This window comes from Triturus cristatus, chromosome 1_2 (genome assembly GCF_964204655.1).
Source record: "Triturus cristatus chromosome 1_2, aTriCri1.1, whole genome shotgun sequence".
Classification (NCBI taxonomy): Eukaryota; Metazoa; Chordata; class Amphibia; order Caudata; family Salamandridae; genus Triturus; species Triturus cristatus.
The window spans coordinates 994056824-994080060 of record NC_140580.1 but is presented as its reverse complement, the minus strand read 5'-3'; the positions used below and the strand labels follow the sequence as shown (position 1 = coordinate 994080060).

Genomic DNA, 23237 nt, shown 5'->3' with positions numbered 1-23237 from the left:
TTCTCTCTATCTTTTCACGTAGACTTTGGCCATATCTATGATACACAGTACTTTTGTGTAATGTGCTTTATTCATAACTGAAAGTTTATTAGTCAGTTAAGTCCTCTTGAATGGACTCCTCCTGCTTTGCCATATAGTACATAACTGAGGAAGTTAAGTGCACGTATGTGGAGCTAATAACACATGCCATGTTTGCCCATATATAACACTCTCATATTCCACTTAAGTTAATTATTGATATGGCCAATCAAGTATGTTATTAAACAAAAATAAACGAGCTTCACACTTTGCAAAGAATTTTCTTCACAAACGTTTTGTAGAATAAAATAATTTAGCTTTTATGCATAAAAAATAAATACAATAATAAAATCCCCTTTTAACATTTGATATAATACTCATACATTTTTTATTATTTATTATATGCATAGGTCTTCAATATTTATTTTTATACCCAATTGTTTTGATACATTTGATCCTTTTCTTGTTACATAACCTTCTGTTCACATTATAGATTATTTCTAGACATTTATGGCATTTAGATTATTAAACTATTATTTCGAGATTATTTCCAAAAATTTAGATTATTAGACTGTTTTAATTAGAACCCCGGATGAGTGAGAAATTCCTCCAACTATGCCCACAGAAAACAGTGTTCCTCCTTGTCTCCACATCTTTCAAGACTAATTTGATTCTAATCTCCTGGAAACTGGAGGGTTTCATACAATCTTTGACACCATCTGCCAGCTCTGCAGGTTTCACCCTAAACTCATCTCTAACATAAATCTGTTGTATAAACAACGTGACTAAATCTACCAGTTTCCACTTGCACACCTTGAAGAAGATTTGTCACCTCATCTCCACTGATCATCTTAAAACAATGGTCCAGTCTCTAGTTGTCTCCACACTAGATTTCAGAAATGCCATTAAGCAGGAGCCACCAATGTTATTAAAAAAAGATGAAGTGTATAAAACAGTTGGGTTTGAGGTAGCTATAGATGCACTGTGGGTATAAAAAAGATTATATAATGTATGAATACTATGTTAAATGGGATTTTCATATTGTATAGACTTTTTTATGAATAAAAGATAACGTATATTTGTGTTTAAAACACTTTGGGATACATTGCTTGCATACTGAGGGTAACTGATTTTTGTTTGATAAAGCTATTACACCGCAACCTATGTTAGAAAGGAGGGTTTGACTTTCAATTTTGGTAATAAAAAATCCAGGATGTTATACACTGCTATGGTTACCTAAATCTTTGAAAGGCCAGACATTGAAGTCATGGTGTCCACATGCGTATTCATATATGCCCACCTACCATAAATACGCATAACACAGCTCCATGTGTAGTTGGTCTGTAGGAGTTTGAAGGGGGGCTGGAACCACACACTATAGTAGTATACCGTTTTCGTACCACAGGGCACAATATCTGTTTCATGTGAGACATAACTGACCCTCTGTTTCTATGGCACTATGTGGAGGCCTTTGACCAACAACACTTATTTTGGGCCACTAAGCATAGCTAAGGTTGAAGCAGGTTTAAATACTTTGTATTGAAGGGGGATTCACAACAGTGCATTGGATACACAGTTCTCTACGAACTCCAATTTACTTATGACAATGGTATGCACTCTACTTCATGCTGAAGTGTTACATTTGGAAGTATGTTGTTGATGGGCTTTGTGAGTCATCACCAGGCACGGTGTTGCAGTCTGTGCACATGTGGCATGTGGACCCATGCCCAGAGTGATTCTCCCTCTCTCCTCATTCAAGGCTATGTACACAACAGCTCTTACATGCAAATGTTTAATGTGTCCTATTAGAAACATCAGTGATGTATGTGTCACCTGTTGTCATCCTAGGAGAAGATTTGTTTGAAGGAGAGACACCTAGAGAGTAGGTGGGAGAGGCGTGGCACTATTTGAGCACTGACAACCCTGCAGAGGACCCATGTGTATGATACATATTTGCAATACTATGGACCTCATTACGATGGCTGAAGGACTACCACCGACAGGCTGTGGCGGTCGGAAACACTGACCGCCATGGTCCCGACAGTCGGTCTGCATCCGACCACGTGTTGGACCTCCCTGGAATCCCAGAATTGCAGTGGTGCCTGTTAGGCACCGCCGTAGGGATTACAATATCCATTTCTGCCAGTCGTTCTGCAAAACATCAGGTGGAAATGGATTTGGGGTCCTGTAGCAGGCCCCCCAACCTCCTGGGCCAGGGACATAGGCCCTGGGTGGCACCTCCTTACATATCCCTACACCATGTGGTAGGCACTGCGTGGTGCATGCCACGTAGTGCAGGGATATGTGTGCGGTGTCTGTTTTGGCTTGTGGCGGGTGCTGCAGACAACCCGCAACAATGCAAAACATGGGCAATGCGACCACCACGGTGGCGGTAGCATCCTAATTTGCCCTGTGGGACTGCTGTCTTGTAGGCAGGGGGTCCCAAATACTTTTGTCCGGCCGCCATCCTAATGACCCCCTTAGTTCTTACATGCAGGTCCCATTGTTCTCCATACATATAGTTTTCAGGGAAGTCAATATGTATAATGTTATACGTGACAAGTAGATGCAAGACAGCTACGTGTCTACATTGTGTGAGGAAATTAAACTTGTGTGAATAACTTCTTGATGGAAGATCCAATAAGATTCCAAAAGCATGTTCTACTGTGATAGCATGTGATATGGTAACAGAATATTGTGGCCTAAATATCATTGAACAAAAATAATATGTCCTAAACGTCTTTTATGAAATTATTGCACCATTGGAGTTAATAGAACTTCTAGACGGAATAGAGCAATGTTTTTGTTAACAATATGTAGGCTACAGTATTTATCTCAGGCAGCTGCTTCACTACAAGAACATAGGAGTAAGAATCACAATGTATCTCAAACACAGTTGTAGGTGTCATAATGTATCTCATTCAGCAAAGGCAGTGGAGCCAAGAAGCTGGCTTCTGTTTACCATATCAAGAGTCAGACATACATATGAACATTCCTTAACTTTAAACATATAAATTGGAACATTATCTACTGCAGTTTGGTCTCCCATCTATCAAGCTTTCAAATCCATAAAGGAAATAATTGATCAACAAACACTAGACCAATGTCAGCATCCACCAATTGTAATTCTGGTCACCCTTCATACACTCTGTAGATGGTGAGATATGTAAATCACCTCCTATGTTTTTAAATTATGTTGCAATGCATTCTTAAAGATACACCACAGTAAATTGAGTTATTTGGTATTGCCATGCTCAGACTCCATATTAATATTCGCGTGGTTTTGTGTTGTGGATGTCAAATATTTCTTTCTCAGTTGGACATGGAGATCAGAAAAGGTCTGCCCAGGCTAGCACTTCTTCCCTTCCCAACTCTAATTTTTATGGACATCTGCTGCAGTATCATTCCGCTTTATTGCACAGTTCGTCATTACGGAAAAATGTTCAGGAAGACCTTTCTACCTATATCTGTCTCATGATGAAAATGGTTCCCAGTCTTCTTAACTATTTTTGTAGCCACTTGGTGAGAACATCAGCAGGTTGGAAATAGTCTGGTGAAGGGATGGCACAACAATGAGTAATCTCACTTCTGAGTGCCTGATATCTAGGAATGTACCCATGGTCAATTACCCACATCACACCTCCGCATGTTATGTCACGTGCAAGTTCAAATGAACAAGTATGTGCATGTCTAGTATGAAACAAAATCATTTAACAGCTATGAGATTTATAATGTACACATAAAAATTCATCTGCCATGCAGAAGCATGGCTGCATACTTAGGCTGTCCTGTTTTCAGTGTTATTCCTTATGGATTTCAGTGGTGTTTTTTCAGTGTTTTCCAAACCTTTTTGAAATCAGTCCTTATTGGTGTTTAGCCCCTAAATTGACAAATACTGTGTTTTTCAAGTGTTTACAGAACATGTTTTGTAGTGATTGTTATAAAGCACATTTTAATTTAAAGGAGAAGTAATGCAGGGTATTTGGAGTCTTCCCATTATCAGTGTGTCAAATGGATTTATTTTAGGCTGTTTTAAGCATAGAATGTATGGGTATAGCACTCTCACACTCACATTTCACTACCCTCTCTCACATCTTATTACCTCTCACGCTCACTCTGTCAGGACTCTCGTTTACATATACAATAATGGATCAAAAAAATTAAGAGTGCCATATTCAAATATTTCAATAAATAAATTCCTGGACAAAGTTGGGGGTTATTCACCTACTCCTTACTCGATATTATGACATTGAAGGAGTGGTCAACCCTGTCAACAGCATAGTACCTTGTGAAACCTTTATCCTTTTGAATTATGCCAAATTAATTTGTAGTCCTGCATTCTAAGGAATCAGAAACGTGATGCTTTAAGCATGCTAGCCTCTGCTTTTCTGCACTCTTTGATTGACTATACTAAGATGGTGCTGTTGTGTGGACAGTCATAGATGCCAAGTATCCCCACTGCCACTGCTAATGTCTTACTTTAAGTCAGTCCTGACCTTTTAACAAACATCACCTTGTATCCTGGAACTTCAAATGTTGCTGTTAACATTGTAACTATGTGCTCAAAAACACCAGCAGTAATGTGCAATTAGATAAAAGCCAGGATTAGCTGAAGATATCACACATAACAATAGGGACACCTTGCAGCTATGAATTTTGTTGGTATGTGGAAAATCTTGTGTCATGTTTTCACCAATATCCCATGTGCATGGTGACAGTACTCTTTTCACAAGTACTTATCAATACACCTTTCATTGAATGTTTAAAGCTCCAGGCATTTCGCAGTTGACTTGCTATCAGTACTGACTTGTTAGAAAAGAGGGTAGATGTATTAAAGAGTGTCTGTGGGTAAATGTGATAGTACATATATGCCAAGATTCTTCTTTTGAGCCTACCATTTCACTAATTTTTGCAAACATTAAACACTGTCAAAAGATCAAATATTATTTTAATATTCCCAGGCTCTCTACAATGTAATCAATAATTAAAATAAAAAATAAAAAAAAATTGGAACTGGCGCTAGTAATGAAGAAAAGTATAGCCCAATTGAGGACGAACATAAAGAATTGTTTCTTAATCTTAAAACCCACTTTTGCAAGTTATGTACTACTAAGTCAAAACTTATGAAAATATCTGATAAGTGGTACAACAAAACATGTAGGGAGGCTCGTGCTGCATTGAGTACAGCCCTAAAGACTAGAAACCCTGAGATAATAAGAATGGCACGCAGTAACTATAGGAAAAAGATCCATGAGGCAAAAAGGGAGTGGGATGACCAACTGTGGCAGGACCTTAAAGTTGCATGTAAAACTAAGAACCAGGCATTGTTTTGGAACACTTATAAATGGGAAGGAGGAGATAATGCTGAAACTCCGCAAAACAATGTGCCCATAAATTCTTGGGTTGAATATTTTAAGCCCCAGTATGCCTGTATAGAAGGAAACCTAAGTGAGATAGCCCCAGGTTTTAAATTGTATGAAGGAACCGTTTTTAGTCTAGGGGATGTGGATAGTGCCTTGAACTCTGTGACCAAGGGGCGAGCTCCAGGGATAGACGGTATACCCGCGGACCTATATCTTAGTGACAGAGAGAGATGGAGACAGTATATATGCTATCTCTCTAATGCCATTGCTCAGGGGATGGCTGTTCCTAACACTTGGAAAGATGCCGAAATTGTCCCTGTTTATAAAAAAGGGGATAAGGCCCTTGCGGCTAATTATAGACCTATTAGCTTGAACGATTCGTTACAGAAAATAGTGGGACGACTGGTTCTGGGAAAGATACAGGCCTGGGTGGACGAGGGGGATATCCTGAGCCCACTGCAGGCAGGTTTCCGACCTAGGACCAGTACGATAGATCAGGTTTTTAGATTGGTTGTCCTATACTGGCGTACAGTTGTCTTGGACAAAGGGGTATTGTACGCAGTCTTCGTCGACCTCAGGGCAGCGTTTGAACTTGTCCCGCGAGGGAAGCTTTGGAAAGTACTGGAGGAATTGGGCATGTCCTTGGAGTTGGTGACTTTGATTGCCCGCTTACACGAGGATACTTATGCCAGAGTAAGATGGGGCAAGCCGGGTGAGGTTACAGATGTATTCCCGGTTAAAAGGGGAGTGAGGCAGGGGTGCGTTATGGCACCAATCCTGTTCTCACTCTTCATAAATGGGGTGGCAAAATATCTTTCCCTGGTCCCAACTGATGCCCCCATGATCGCTGGAGAACGCGTCCCGATCCTTATGTTCGCGGACGATACACTAATAATTTCAAAGACTCCAAGTGGTCTTCAAAGAGCGCTCCAGCGTTTTACTGACTTTTGTGATATGCGTGGTTTAGAAATACACTGCGCAAAAACAAAATTTATGGTCTTTACTGAACCCAAACGTCACCAGTCAGTAAAACGGTTTAAGGGAAGGCTATATATGAACAATAACCCTCTAGAACAGGTTGAAGCTTTTATGTGTTGGAATGCCCAGCTAGAAATGATGATACTAAGGCATAAACAACAGGCGGGCATTTTACTTAAAAGATATAAGTCATCTTTTACAAAACCGATTAGACCATTACTTGAGATCTATGGGATGAAAGTCTTAGGCTCCGTCCTATACGGTGCAGAATTGTGGGGGTTCACAAACGTTAAGCAGTTGACGGCATTGGAAAATGAGGAAAGCTACGTATGTACCTCGTAGTACCCCTTTAGTCCCTCTGTTTTGGGATCTTGGTAAAAGATCAGTCCAAGATCTAGCCATGCTGCGCCCAATATTATATTGGCGCAGACTTTGGATAACCGAGGAACTACATCATTATGCTAAGGGACTCAAGGACCTCATAGAGAAGGACCACTTTCATAAAATCAGTTGGCTAAACTCAATAAGGATCCTTCTAGGAATAAATGGGACTGATGGACTTATGGAAAGACCCCACAAATGCTGTCTTTCCCTCCAAAATAGAAATGAAGAGGATATATTGGGAGATGATTACTTCAGAAAAATGCGCTGCTAATGCTTCTTCTCATCTCGCAGGGCGTTTCCTCCAATTTAAGCCCCTTCCTGCGCTGGAACCGTATTGGGATGCAATCGAAAAACCATTGGATCGTAAACTCTATTTCCAATTTAGGATAGGTTGTTTACCAATAGGGGCATTTACCTCAAGGTGGGCAGGTTTTGGCGACGATAATTGCCCAAAATGTAAAGACAAGATAGAATGTTTGAGTCATTTTTTGTTCTTTTGTCCTTTATATGTGTCCCCAAGAAACAAATGGATAAAACCTACCTGTCGTATAATCGGATTTCGGAAAAATGAGGAGGCATTGAGAATACTGTGTACAGACCCTAGCCTCCTAATAGCAATAGCCATGGCAAAATTCTTAAAATGGGCATGGCTTATGTGATTAAAAGAAGTTGATCAGTAAGATAAAAGTCGTATAGGAGTTGTCTGTAATGAAATTAGTGATGCAAGGTGATCTATCCCCTATATTTTATTCTCAAAAGTACTTCGGCAAAAAATGTATGCAGTTTAATTAATTTTTAAACATGGTGATAAAGGTTTTAACTATTTATATAACTGTTTTTTTTAACATGTATAATGTATTTGTATATATGTGCTGCTTTTATGACTTTTTTGTCGAATAAAGTTTATTGAAATAATTAGATCAGACGTAAAACCTGCTGCTAATTGTTGCATTTTTAATCCAAGCGCACAAAACTGGACGACACAATAGAAGGAGGAACAATATATTAGGCACATCCCTAAACATCAAAACTCAATCAGAATAATTTTAGACCAGTCTTTCTTCCTATTACCTTGTATAACATTGTTACATTGTGTTGGTCCCTTCAGAAAGATATAAAAATGACCCGCTCTCTCTCACTTTGGTTTCTTTGAATGTCATTTTAGTTTGTGGCTATGCAAGTAATTATAAGTGTTTATATGTTTACACTGATGAGGCCTGCATCCATTTCAGTGGGATTTATCAGTTATTATAAGTTTAAACCTAAAACAGGATAGCGTAAGTATACTCTGACCAGCGTGAAGAAATCCACAAATATACACATATGAATTGTGCTTACTACAAGCACCCTGCATAAACTTACATACCAAATATTAAAATATGAGACCAGCATAATATAGGCAATAAAATATAGGAAAATTGGTATAACAACCTGAAAACATTTAGAGAAGCAATATGGTGGAGAAATACAACTGTCATGTTTAACTGCACCACACAATAGCCACTATGTGAATTTGTCTGCCACAGATGGGTCATAGCCTCCATTTCATTTACGTATTGTAGGAAAGATGTTTGCACAAGTGTTGCTAGACCTCCATTTTATACAAGGAACAGTGCTTTGTCAAAGAGTTGCTCACTTTTACACAACTTGCCACTTTAACAAGTGTCTTATGTAAATATGTGCCATTGTGTGTTCCACATAAAGAGTGCTTTTGGTCACAATTAGGCCTTCATTTACATGTGCACACATGACCCCTGCTGTTTTTTGCAGAGAGATATAATTGTGTATATCTGCCAATCACATTGTTGATGTTGTACGGTTTGCGCTCCCTTTTTGGGTGTTACTTGTGTGTGTCACTTAGTAATGTCAGTATTGAGCGAGTACAATGTAGGCATGGACCAAATTCAGTCTGCACACTCACCATACAGCCACACATCTCTGCAGTTTTGCCACAAACACTCACAGATGGAAGATGAAGCTGTTGTGTTGAACCAGATAAATTAGCTGAATAAAGCATGCCCCTGTGCCAGTGGTTTCTAATTGAATACAAATGTTAATTCCGTGTGGGTAGCTGTAGTGCAAAATGTGTGCAGTCTAGCGTAGTAAGCACACATGGAAATGTATGACAGTGTACAAAGGCAAAGGTGTGATCCTTGTATACCCTATGTCTCCTCACCCTCATGTTCCTTATGGCCAGAACCATGGTAACAAAACCTGATAACGACAGTAGCAAATGGATTGCAACCTGCTTAATCCCCCTGATATTTTTGCTTTTGGACTATCTGTTTTTGGTCTTTTGCTGTGAATGAGTTTCACTATCTGAGGTTTTCTCACAGTAAACTCTGTTATAACAGATTGAGAATGATAACCACCAGTGTCCACCTTTTACGATCACGCCTGCTGCTGTGCAGCTAAGGTAAGAAGTTCTAGGCTGGATGCACGTGAACATGGGAAACACTTGTGGGCTGAGAATGTGAGATTACCGACTAGATCTGAGAGGTAGCCTGAACTGGGGTAGGGATTCATAGTGCACATATGTAGTGATTACTGAAAAGCTTAGGTGCTTTCCTCAATTATAAATTATGGGTGAAATCTGTGCAAAGTATAGTTTTGCCCTACTTCTAGTGATTCAAATGAGGTACCAAGCCTAGAGTAAAATTGTACCCAAAGTGAAGACAGACTCAATGTCAGTTTTGTGATATCAGTAATCCTTTTGGCACTTGGAGATTTGTCAGAATTATCTGACTCCGCTCACAGTTAGATAACAGGCTTTTGCTCTCCTTACTAGGACAAGTTAGTTACTCTGCTGGCGAGTAGGAAGATCAAAGCCTCCCATCACAGTAGAGCCATTTGACAATATTTGGGCTTGTTATGAGAAAAGGAACGGGTGGGGAAGGACGCTGCTTGTACTAATTACCTGTCACAATACCCCTGGCCTGAGAAGGCTCCCTCTTTTATAACAGATTGAGAGTGCTAACCACCAGTGTCCGACTTTTATGATCAGGCCTGCTCCTGCACAGCTAGAGTAAGAGGTTCTGGGCTAGATGCACGTGAACATTTGAAAAACACTTGAGGGCTGAGGATGTGATATTACCAGCTAGATCAGCGTGGTAGCCTTTCGCAGAAGAAACCCATCATATGTAGTGATTACTGAAACGTCTAGATGCTTTACTGAATTATAAGTTATGGGTGAAATCTGTGCCAAAGTCTAGTTTCGCCCTACTTCGCCTAGGGAAATCATGTACCCTGAGTGTAGACTCAATGCCACGTTTGTGATATCTGTACTTCTTATGACGCCTGGAGATTTGTCATAATTCTCTGACTCAGCTTACAATTAGATGCCAGACTTTTGCTCCCCTTACTGGGACAAGTTAGTTACTCTGCTGGCGAGCAGGAGGATCAAAGGCCTCCCCACACAGTAGAGCCATTTGACAATATTTGGGCTTTTAACTGGAAAAGGAAGGGGTGGGGATGGAATCTGCTTGTACTAATTACCTATCACTCTGCCCGTGGCCCAAAAAGGCTCACTCCCGCATGAACAAAGTAGGACAGCCAGACCTCTGTAACCAATCACATGTGGGGCTTTTCATTGAATTTTTTAAGGGAAGAGATCAAGAAAATGAAGGCTGATCAGAACCCGGCAAATATGCTTGAGCTTAGGGGTGTCTGAGGTGAGACAAGCAGCTTCATTCTGAACTCTTTGCAGGTGAGCTGTACACTTCCTGGAAGCCCTCATGAGGCAATCATTCCCATAATCCAGGTAAGAAAGTACCAGAGCCTGGACAACTGGCCAGTGATATTCTGGGGCCAGGAATGGTCAAATGTTGTTCAATAGTCACAACTGCCAGAAGCCGGTGCTGGCGGTTCTGGATACTTGCAGGTTAATTCTCAAGTTTAAATCCATCATTATGGCTAAGTTTTAACCTTGTCCATCGGGTCGAGCTGACACCATAAAGGTTAGTCATGATTGTAGGAGTGCGCTAGCCGGAGCCTAACCCAAAATCGTTAGTTCTGCCTTAGCAGGATTGAATTTTAGAAAGCATTTAGCCATTCAGTGGCAAATGATGGAGAAAGTCTGATTGAGGGAGCATTGGATGAGATATTTCTGCTGTCACAGAGGGCTCAGCTTGAAAATTAGTTGGGTGTCATCCGCATATACATGGAATGACATCCCTTGTTCTCTCAGCATGCCAGCTAGGTAGGGGCATGTAGATATTAAAGAGAAGTGGGGATACATAGACCCCTGCGGGATTCCTGAAACCGTGGCCCTGAGGTTCGAGATGAAGGATAGAATGATTACTGCCTCAGCTGAGTCAATCAGAAAACAGCGGAACTATGACAGTGACTGATAGTCACAGCCAATGGCCTCTGGTTAAGCAAAGAAAATATCATGGTCTTAAAGGTGACAAAGACAACCGACAAGTCTACCAAAACGAGGGCCGCCAACTTGTCTTTTCCATTTTGAGGGGAACTCATCCAGTACTGACAGGTCCACAAGGTCAATGCTATGGCGTTTTCTAAAGCTGGTCAGCAGTGGATATAGTAGGCTGTTTTCCTCCACGAATTCCTGCAACTGCTGGAAAATACGTTTTTTCCAGCACATTTGTTTTTTTCGTTGTAGTCATTGCATTGATGTTGCCTCAGCAGTCAGTCAGCTTGGATAAGCCCAGTTACTTCCAAAGTCTTTAAAGGTAGGACTAAGAAGGGCCTTTTGGCAACGAGGTCTAGGCTGATCGACTTTAAAAGTTACTGCCCAATGATCAGATCATGGGAGGTTTAAGTATGTGACACGCCAACATAGGCCTTCATCTAATGTGAAAAGGGTGTCCAATAAATACTCTTCTTTGTAAAATGAGGATCTGTTGCGTTGTTTCAGGTTGAACTCATTGCATATTCTGTAGTAACTCACAGGCCTGGTGGTTATCTGTTTTCAACCATAGATTGAAGTCCCCAATGAATATCGGTTGTTTATTGTAGAGCATCAATTTTCTAATGTCCTCCATCAGCGCAGCAGTTTGATTTGCCAGGGATTGGGGAGGGGTGTGGGGCAATAAACCAGCACAAGTTTGACTTGTGATAACCCATCACCAAAATGAAACTGAAGAAACTCACCCTCAAACAGCCTTTTCTCAGCCAGTTCAGGGAGGCTCAGGTCCGCTTTAAAAATAACTGCAACTCTGCCGCCTGACCTATACCGCTGCCATCAAGATGTAGGACCCGGTACCCTCGGAGGATTAATTTATTCATGAATGGTCTGCAAAGTCCATTAAGCAAGTCTCTGATGAAGCAGAGATCTAAATCTAGATCTACACAGAGCTTAGCAATTTCCAGACGATGTTTAACCGCTGACCGTGCCTTACACAGCACAGGCCTAAGAGGATTAGCATCTGACACGTTGGAAAATTGTTTTGAAGCTTTATTGTGGGGGACTTTTTACTCATAAGTCTGGCATATTGGCTTTGTCACTGCGTGTTTCCCTTCCTGTTTTTTTATTTGTTCACTATCTTCATGCATTTTAACTTAATTGTCCTGATTGTTCATGTGCTGAAGGAACTCAAGTGGTACAGCAAATGTGTCACACTATAACACACCAAAGCATACCATAAAATAGCAATTCAGGAGGCACAGGGATCCGGCATTAGACACCCCAGTGAAGAAGCAATGGAGTCAGATGCCCAGAAGTTTGGTTCAATGCCCTCTCCTGCTTATCACCTTACTACAGCAGGAACAAACAAAAGCAGCTTCTAAGTTTAGGTCTTCCCTGGATTGGCCAATCATGGCGAATGGCTACCAGATTTGCACAATTTAGCCACCTCCTGCTACAAAGGAGGACAGAAGCATTTGTAGAGTTTTTCACAGAATAATTTCCCAAAAAATGCATGCATCCCCAGTAAACACTTCTCAACTCTACTTGTTTCCTTGCAATATGATAAGCTAGTGGACGGTAAAACCACTATTCATTCATTTATCCAACAAGAACGAAAACAGGAGGTGGGGGGAGGGGTATAAGTAGAAGCAGTTACTTTTACATTTTTAGGACCAGGCGGTAATTGCCTGTCTCCCAGCCCAAATGTCCTTAGTTCTGTTCAGTGGAGGACAAAAGAAGAGTGCCATGCTGAAGGAAAAATATGTTAGGGAGCAGGCTGGACGAACACAACTAAACTGATTAGCCCGTAAGATGCTGAAGACTTTGCAACTGTGCGTGATTCTGCAATCCATGGAGCAGCCTGGTGAGCATTACAGCTTTGTGTTCTCACGGGTGATGTAGATCTGCCTTGGCTTCTGGGCGCTGGGCCTCCTGGACATTGTGGAGGGCACCGTCCTTAGGCAGCGTCGTAGGAAGAAGAGCAGCACGTCGACCAGCAGCTCAAAGAATTCCACCAGGGTGCAAACCGAGAATCCGACCCACAGTCCGACCAGGCCTCCCATGTTCGATATGAGGTCAATCTCCTGGCGAAAAAGCACAAAACAGCGCAGCCGCAGTCAATGTGGGTGCTTATTATTGTTGTATATGTGTTTACATTCCTCACGTTCTGTACAGGAGGACTGACAGGTAATTACAGATACAAAAATATATGGGAAATAACAGAGAAACGTCAAACTAATGTGAACGTATGTATATGACACGCTAAACATACTGCACACTTTTAGGGAATCAGTCAACCATTTTTTCCTACAATTCAAGACGTCCCTCCTCCCACCGATCACCATGCAGAATAAAACTTAATACAAAGCATAAGTTAAAACATGAGTATACCGTAAAAATGCCAGAAACAGAAAATGGAGCGATGCAAACCTAATACATTAACATTTTGTTTACTGAAAAAGCTAGTCCATACCTAATTTCTGATAGAAACAAGGTGCAAAGGGTTGGCACTGCATTTGAAAAAGCCCACCCACAAATTCATAGACTGTAACATCTTAATGAAAGCAGGGACTGTTGTTGGGGGTGCGCTCACTGTGACACGATGTCATGGGGGAAGCTGCGACTTCCCCTGAGTACGCATATTGTTTTGGTTTGGCCCGCGTCACGCGGGTGTGTTGAATAAAAGGACTGTGCGCATGCGCATGGCGTCAGAGCCAGCACCCGCAAGCACAGATCAACACCATTACCCGTGTGCTATGATTATGGTAGCCCGCACGCCCTACACGCAGCGATAACATTCCGGTTGTGCTCCGGTGCTAGAAGCACCATTAACAAACTCCCCAACACAACATTTGGCGACAAGGGTGGTCAAGAGGCCACGTGGCTTCAGGCGGCAGCTGCACACGTTATCCCACGTGCGGGGTGTTCGTGCTGTGTCTCTTTCCCCACCTTTTCACAGACAGCACCGGCTGTCTGTGAAAAGGTGGGGAAAGAGACACAGCGCTGTCCAGTCAGACCCACTGTGCCTACATCGTGCCCTGGTGGTGGATCTGGTGTGTGGTGCCACAGTTGATCCAATGGGGTGCACAGCCAACTGTGAGTAGCGGCCAACCGCCATACAGATGCCCACAGAACCGTAGTGCAGTGTGAACCACTGCTAGCATTGTCCAGGAAGGTGCTCCAGCGACGTTAGCACGCAGAACATGGCTCATATACTGGCAATAGAGCCATTCGTGGTAGAGGGGGCTCCTTCTGCTCAGGCCCCGAGGTGGAAAGAATGGGTGGAGAGTGTCCTACTATTCTTTGAGGCCACTAAAGTTGAGGATGACCAGAAGCGGGCCATGATTTTACACCTGGGTGGAAAAGAGGTGTCCAAGATAGCCAAATCAGTGGTAGAGGCAGAGCCAAAGACTCATCTCACGCTCATTACAGCCCTTAACACCTACTTCGAGCCCATGGCGAATCAAGACTATGAACGCTTCATGTTCAGACAAGCGAGGCAATAGCCCGAAGAATAGCTAGATGTGTTCCATGCGCGCTTAAAGGAGCTGGCAAGTACATGTGGCTTCAGAGATGAGACTGAAGATATACGAGGCTAGGTTATTCAGGGGTGTACCTCGGCAAAGTTGAGAGAGCGAATCCGAGAGGAATCAGGGAAGTCACTGGGCGACATACTTACCATGGAAAGAACAAAGGAACTCGCAAAAGCAAGGGCAGCACGTTTGGAGGCCGCTCTCCAGGCTCCTATCAAGAACGAGCCTGTGAATGTAATTACCCCGACCACCACAGTATCACCAATTCGGACAAGAGGCCTGAGAGTCCGGTCATGCGGATACTGCGGAGGTCTGTCCTATAGACCGTCAGAGTGCCCAGCGAAAAGAAAGAGGTGTACGGCATGTGGCAAAATGAACCACTCCATGAAAGTGTGCCGGTCTAACAAGGGCCGGCTGCGAGGTCCCATGTGAACATGATCCCAGAGTCTCAGGAACCTCACAGCGACATAGATGACGATGGCCAAGAAGAACATACAGTACATTCGGTGTTCACGGTAGGATCGGTGTCGACAGCACAGAATCACTAGCCACAATGTCAAGTCCTGGTAGGAGATCGTCCCTCGATTGCCATAGTGGACACTGGTGCTACCATAAATATCCTGTCCAGGGAGGCCTACCAAGGGATGACACCTCCTCCACCACTGATACCTGCCAAGATAAAGGTTTTTGCATATGGTTAAACTAAACCCCTGGTAATCAGAAGCAAGTTCAAGACCACTATCACCTATGACTCTCAGGAAGTGGAAGGCTTAGTGTATGTGACAGAGAAAAGACATGGAATGTTGTTGGGGTGTAAGTCAGCAGAAGCGCTGGGCATGGTCACGTTTGCCTTTGGAATAGACAGAGAAGGAGTGAGTCAAATCCTGGAGGAGTTCCCTAAAGCATTCAGTGGCATTGGATGCTTACGTGATAAACAGATACGTCTGCACATTAATCCGTCGGTGCAACCAGTGGCCCTTCGACACAGGCACGTCTCCTTTTACCTGAGGCCCTTGGTAGAAAAGGAACTGTGCAAACTTGAAGAAGCAGGGACCATTGAGAAATTGAAAGGACGGACCCCCTGGGTCTCCCCGATTGTGGTCGCCAGAAAGCCTAAACAGTCGGAGGAAGTAAGAATCTGCGTGGACATGCGCATTCACAATACCGCGAACAAGCGAGAAAGGCTTCTAACTCCAACCATTGATGACCTTATAGGGGAACTGAGTGAAGCCAGCTGGTTCTCAAAATTTGACATCCGGGCTGGATATCACCAACTAGTCCTCGATGAACAGTCCAGGTACATCACGACATTTTCCGAGCATGTTGGGTTGCGACGCTACAAGAGGTTGAGTTTTGGTATATCGAGTGCAGTGGAGGTGTTCCAAAATACCATCAAAGAACTTCTCGCTGACCTCACAGGAGTAGTCAAGGACAGTGATGACATTCTTGTCGATGCAAAATCTATACCTCAACACAATGATTGGCTGAGGCAATTGCCACAATGGATACAAGACTCAGGGCTTACGCTCCAACGAGAGAAATGTGAATTCCTAAAACAGAAGGAGTTGCTCCGGACCCTGAAAAGGTAAAGGATATTAAAGAAGCCTCTGTTCCCATCAATGTAATGGAAATGCGCAATTTCCTAGGGATGATTCATCAGGGAACTTTCCTCGCTAACCACGCCATTGCGAGAACTGACCAAAGCATCTGTCTCATGGGTATGGGGCCCGGAACAAGAGACTGCCTTCCAGGCTACAAAGGACGCCCTGTCAAGTACCATCACGCTCAGATACTTCGATCCTCAGCAGCAAACTCAAATTGCCGTTGACGCAAGCCCGAAAGGATTAGGAGCTGTCCTCTTGCAACGGCCGAAGGAAGAAGATGAGTGGGCTCCAGTGGCCTTCGCAAGCAGGTCATTAACTGCCACCCAACAAAGGTATTCACAAATAGAAAAAGAGGCGATTGCCATGCATTGGGGGTGCTGGCATTTTCACTTATATGTTTATGGAAAGCCGTTCCTGGTAACCACCGACCACAAGCCTCTTATCCCTTTGTTCACCGGAACTGCATCTAAGCCCCCCCTTTCATAGAGAAGTGAATGCTGCAGTTGCAGAGGTACGATTGCAAGATTGAACATCACCCCCGATCTAACAATCCAGCGGATTATCTGTCTCGTCATCCCAGAGAAGCGACTCTTAGTGAGGTAGAGGATGCCGAAACGGAAGAGTATGTTCGTTACATAGTGGACCGCTCCCGTCCGCTGCCCATATCTTTAGGAGAATTGTTCCAAGCAACCACCCAGGATGACTGTCTTGAGAAAGCATTGGAGGCAGTGAAAACCAATAAATGGCAGGTCCTCAGAAGTCAAGGGGTAACATCACTCCTGAGGTCAGGAAAGTAATTGAGAGCTTGTATCATGTGAGGCATGAACTGAATGTGGATATGAATGGGTGTTTGCTACGAGGTCACAGATTGGTTATTCCATCAACCCTGGTAGACCGAGTGGTTGGGTTAGCCCATGCGGGCCATCAAGGAATGGTCAAAACAAAAGGCAGACTCAGGACCAAGGTCTGGTTCCCTCTCATGGATGAAAAAGCCAAGGAGGTGGTGCAATCGTGTCAGTGGTGTCAGGCGACTGGTGAACCGAATCCTCCAGCACCGACTGCGAGGGAAAGGCGGCCGGACAGTGCAAGCATGGACTTTGGGAGCCTCCCTGACGGGAGACACTCTATGGTAGTAATCGATGACTACTCAAAATATCCTGGGGTTGAAGTGTTGTCGTCCCTGAGAGCAGGAGAGGTGATACCTAAACTGGAGAAAGTGATGGCCACTCATGGACTCATCAACAAGATAAAAACTGATAATGGTCGGGAATTTGCATCATACTTGACCTCATTGGGAACTGTACACAAAAAGATAACGCAAAAATGGCCGCAAGCAAATGGAGAAGCGGAACGCTTCACAAGAACTTTGAATAAGGTAATCGGTAAAGCAGTGGCCAATGGCGATTCTGTGGAACAATCAATATACTCTTTTCTGAGGGATTACCGACAGACTCCCCATACCTCCACTGGTCGTGCCCTGGGGCACCTGTCAATGGAGAGATTAGAGAGTGACTCTAGCCCGCACCACCCCCGATGGGTTCCAGAAGAAATAAATGATCAGGCGGTCGACTGCAGGAGGAAGAAGTCGAACAAGCAGGTCAGCGAGCGGCGCAGAGCCGAAGAGTCACGTCTAAAAATATGTGACTTGGTTCTGATTCACGACTGACATCCTGGCAGTAAATTCAGGCTTCCTTTTGGAAAAGATCCCTGGTGTATTGTTCAGATCGGGGCACACAAGTTACAGTGAAAAGAGGCCTGGAACTGTTCACCCGAAATGTGTCAGCCTTCAAAAAGTATCATGGACGTTCTCTAGCTAGTTTATGTCACAACGGCAGAGGGCCCCGTCATCATGACTCTGTACTGGGCAGAAGGTGAATCAGGGGCATCTCAAGCATGGGCGTCCGCAGGGGGGGGCAAGGAGGGGCGCTTGCCCCCCCCCTGGAGTGCTCCTCCTTGCCCCCCCTGCGGCCACCCATGCTTTTACAGACGCCTTTTATCAGTAATTACGGGCCCTGCAGGGAGCAGAGCTTTTCCCTGCCAGAGGCCCCAAGTCCCTGATGGGGCGCCTCGCACTCCTCCTCGCAGCCCCTCCCGTCCATTGTCATTCTGTCTGTGGCTGATTATCACAAACAGAATGACAATGGCCAGTTTGAGCTGTGCGCCACAAGCACGAGTGGTTAGGTCTGGACACAAAGACCTCATTTTAACACTCTGTAGCTTGAGAGCAAGGGGTCTTCTGAATGAAGGTCTAGGGGGAGTCGATGCATTATTGTCCCAAGTCTAAAATTGAGGTTGCAGCATAGCCTGGATTTCAGATCCCACTAAAACGTACACAGACTCGTGTCAATAACATATCTATCTGCCAGTATGCACCCTATCATGTCTGGCAGGACGTCCCGACCCTGTGTTTCACTACCTCATATCCCTCTGCACCCCACTCCCCACGCTCACTGCCTCATATCCCCCTGTACCCCACTCCTCGTGCTCAGGGCCGGCTCGAGGGCGGTGCGACCGGTGCCACCGCACCGGCTGCTGACTTCGTGTAGGGGGCCCTAATATGATGATTTTAAAAGCACCTGCTTCTTTCCTGGACTCCTAGAAATTTTCAGCCACCAATAAAAATGTCTAAATGACTGCAGTGATTAATGCACTTCCTTAGAGAGAGAGAGGGAGGGAGAGATCAAAGTTTTGTGTAATGGAAGTTTCTACTCATCCTAAGGTAGCGCAGAGGGTTACTATGCTTGCTGCAAAGAACGTGCAGCTCACAAAGTGCGTATAATGTAATGTAAATAGGTCAGTGGGTCACACTTTTGTCAGAGAGACCATATTGTTGATAACTCTTTATGAGTTAAAATCCTAATGTGGAACAGTGAGCAAAAAACTGTTATCAAAGATGCATGCAAACTGGGCTAGGGCGTTATGATTTCCCCCCAGTTTTTCATTATCCTAATGTGGCAAAATGGGTTAATTTGGGTAGAAATCGATTCTTATTAATAAAGAGAACCCCCCATCCATGGTGCTAGGTTTTAAATTCTAGGTTTCTGATTCTCCTGACCAAAGCACTCTTAAACTATCCTGCCTACCTGTATGGATGACATGTGACTCCTACACCTTCTTGTCCTCTCTCTTATGTAACATTTCCTATGCACTGATTTACACACTTATGATTGATTGTCTCTATGTAATCTGTGTGATGTAAAGTGTTCTGACACCTTACACTGATAGGAGCGGCACTATAAAATGAATTAAATGCACCTGAGACTGAATGGTTACGGAGGCTTGAGGGGCGCTGTCAAAGGATGGTTATGAAGAACCTGTAGTGGAGGTGGTCATTGGGGGTGCCAAAAAGCATTGTCGCACTTGGCGCCACGAGCACTAAAGCCGGCCCTGCCTGCGCTCACTGCCTTATATCCCTCTTAACCCACACCTCGCGCTAACTGCCATGACATATCCCTCTGTACCCCACACCTTGCGCTAACTGCCACAACATATCCCTCTGTACCCCGCACCTTGTGCTCACTGCCACAACATATCCCTCTGTACCCCGCACTTCGCACTCACTGCCACATATGCCTCTGTATCCCACTCCTCACACTCACTGCCGGATCGTTCATTTTACCCTGCCATTCATCTTCTACGTGTTCTCTCCCCTTCCACTCTTTCTACCTCTGTTCACCCCTTTACTTCTTTTTGTACCTTACTTCTTTCTCAATATCTCTACTTCTTTTCCTCTTCAGTAACATCTGTGACACATCTTTGCACTTCCTTTATATCAACGCACCCCTCTACCTCACCTGTCTACCTCAGTCTTTATTATTCCCTCCCCCTCAGCTGTCTCTACCTGTCTCTGACACACCTCTCCCTCTCTCTACCCGGCCCTCTCACGTTCTACGTCTGCGTTATTGTGCCCTCTCCATCTTTGATTTACCTGTCTCTGCTCCTGAATCTTTTTCTTCTACACCTCACTTCTTTGTCTACCCTTCACCCCTCGCTACCCTTCTTTTTGCCTCACTACGGTCTTTACCCGACCCACCTTCAGTGCCTCTTCCCATTTCGCCTCACTCCCTCACAGCGCTCTCCTAGCATGCATCTGTTTCTCCCCTAACCACCATGCCTGCATCTACCCCGCCTTACCTTTCTAACCAGCCTAACTTTCTACCTTCCTGTTATTCCTGGTAGTGAACCTTTCATTTCACCCCTCCGGTTGTATTACCTACGCATTTAAATTGAGTAGGTCCTTGCTGTGCTCCCAACCCGACATCGAGACCCAGTCCCCTAGCCTCTCAACATGCCCAGATATAACAACAAGCTTTGGCATAGCCAATTGGTCTCGCCTTTGGGACCTGCTGCAGAACTAAATACTTATACTGCCGGCATCATACTTACCCAGCGCCAAGACGCCTTGGCAAAAGTGCGCTATATAAGTTCTTCAGTCAGTGAGTCAGTCATAAGGTCCCAAAGGTGAGACCTATTGGCTATGCCAATGCTTGTTTTTCTCAGGTTGGCCTGAACATTACCCGATTCTGATTGTCTGCCATTTTAGCCCCGCCCCTATTGATTAACATTAGCCACGCCCCTTCATTTGCCAGGTTCGCCCCCCCCTGGAAAAATTTCTGCGGACGCCCATGATCTCAAGCTGGAGGTGCTGACTTACTTACCCGATCTCAAGACGTTAGCCAAGAGTAATCAGGGGCTCATGTGACCACTCAAGGAAGCAGTGAATGCCGTGAAACCCGCACTCAGTATAACCTGAGGAAGAACCCTTAGCCCTCCGGTAGACTGCGGGATCATCACTGTTAAGACTACAGCTGAGTGAGCTGATGTGTGGTATGCTGTTCTACATGGGTGGACATTGTAATGGTGTGAGGACTTATTTTGAAGTAAGGTTTTCTTTATCTTTGTTTAGATTTATTTTGGGGAGGAATGTTGTATCACTCATCGCGATAAGTTGTTGAGGGTGCGCCCACTGTGACACGACATCATGGGGGGAAGCTGTGACTGCCCCCGAGTACGCATATTGTTTTGGTTTGGCCCACGTTATGCGGGTGTGTTGAATTAAAGGACTGTGCGCGTGCGCACGGCATCAGAATCGGCACCCGCAAGCACAGAGCAACACCATTACCCATGTGCTATGATTATTGCGGGCTGCTCGCGCTACACGCTGCGATAACGTTCGGGTTGTGCTCTGGTGCTAGAAGCACCATTAACAAACTCCCCGACACAACAGGGACCGACCTGAGGTCCAAAACGAACAAGGCCTGGCAAACTCGATAGGTCTGGCTTTATTCTGCGAAAGAAAGCAAGTAGTATTTCTCTGTGCATGTGATGGAATATTAAAGCCAGCCTGCTGTATTTTCCAATGCTTATTTATTTCCATGCATGGCGTACTCCTGGAGGTGGGTGTCGGTGTTTAAGGAGCATGGTAGTACTTGTATTCCCAGTCTGGAAACCTATCCACAATTGCTTATGAAAAAAAGCAGGAGTGTTTTTCCTTAAGTGTGTACCAGAGAGGAACTAACGCCTTAAGTTAAGGGACTTCAGTACATGGAAAAATGTTTCCTCTGTGGAGAAAAAATTCTCCTGCACTTACTGATAGGCGGAAATCTACCTTGTGCATAACGATCGCTAACTCAAATGGCAATAAAAATATGTTTGGAAAAAAAGGAAATCTACCTTGTGCATAGATTTCCATTTGCATGCCTAGTCCTGGGGAGCATTGTGAATCCTTTTAAGGTAAAGAGGCTATTCAAATCAAAGCCATACCTGCGAGACTTACAGATTTCTGTCCTCAATTTGTTTATGAATTGGGTCCACATCTTGTAGTTTAGAAGGTCGCTCTTCTACATCCCACAGTATTTTCTGACCTTTTACTAATACACAAACCGATTCATGAACTACCTCAAAAAAATATACTCTCGGGTTTCATCTATGTTTATAATAGAGTCGTGGCGTTTATGGGACTCACAAAAAATGTAGTCATTTTGGAAATCAGTGGCAATCATACACTTCCTTGAGGCACCACAAGTGGCGCCCTTTTAGCTCCCCTAAGACGCAGATACAGTACACGTGACTGATAATGCTCCCTGACGTCCAAATATTGCACATCAGTCATATAGACATGGGTAATTACAACTACACATTAACATGTCACTAAGCTAGTAGCTCCTTTGACTAAGTAGGTACATATTCTTCATATATATGGTTGTGGCAGATGACGCGCGTTATTAATCAGCATAATTGTATGTATATTGTTACCAGATGGGACTATTTTACATGTTTTGAAATTTGTTCTCCACCCTTCTTCTTTTATGCACCTTCATTGCATGTTCATTGGTCAGAGAGTCACAATACCACGCATTGTGTAACCAATTTATTAATAATAGTATGTATGCACATTGACATAAAAAATACATTGCGATATATAATGATCTTTTATGATGGGAGACATATGACATGTATATGATCTATACTGTTATGTTTTGTTTTAAAATTTCAAAACAAATGTCAATATAACAAATTTAAACAAAAAAAATCATACACTTCCTTGAGGACAGGACGCCCTTGAAAGTTGAAAGCCCTTCTTTCCAGTCTAAACATTCCTCACAGAGTAGAGAAGTAGAACATATAGGTGCTGTAAAAGATGGTGAAAGGGTCGTAAACTTGGAATTAAGAACATCTACCAACTCTACGCGCACCTCCACCTTTTACTGGGGTAGAATAGAGTGCTGCTTTGTGCTATTTACAGCTACTGACAAGACAAATTTCCATTGGATTGGAGAGGTTTTAATTAACATACTCCTCATATTTCTTTGACGTGACAATGGTTTGCCCAAACCTCGCTTTACTGATTGTCCACCAGGTAGCATCCTAAGCACTAGTTACCCGTGGGCAGTCACAATAATCCAGCAAGCCACTTTCACAAGTGCGGTTTCCTCATTCCTCTCTGACAGTTCTAACACTCACTTTACTCATACCTTTGTTGCTCAAATTG

At 43.8% G+C, this 23237-nt stretch overlaps 1 protein-coding gene across 1 annotated transcript in view; it reads right to left on the bottom strand.

The window, feature by feature from the left end:
• Positions 1 to 12734: 12734 nt before the first annotated feature.
• Positions 12735 to 23237, bottom strand: part of LOC146868554 (epithelial sodium channel subunit gamma-like) — a 211230-nt gene continuing 200727 nt past the window's right edge. The window contains exon 11 of the mRNA XM_085611221.1: positions 12735 to 13193. Coding sequence (XP_085467347.1) covers positions 12981 to 13193 — 213 coding nt within the window. The 3' untranslated portion in view covers positions 12735 to 12980. The remainder of the gene's footprint in view (positions 13194 to 23237) is intronic.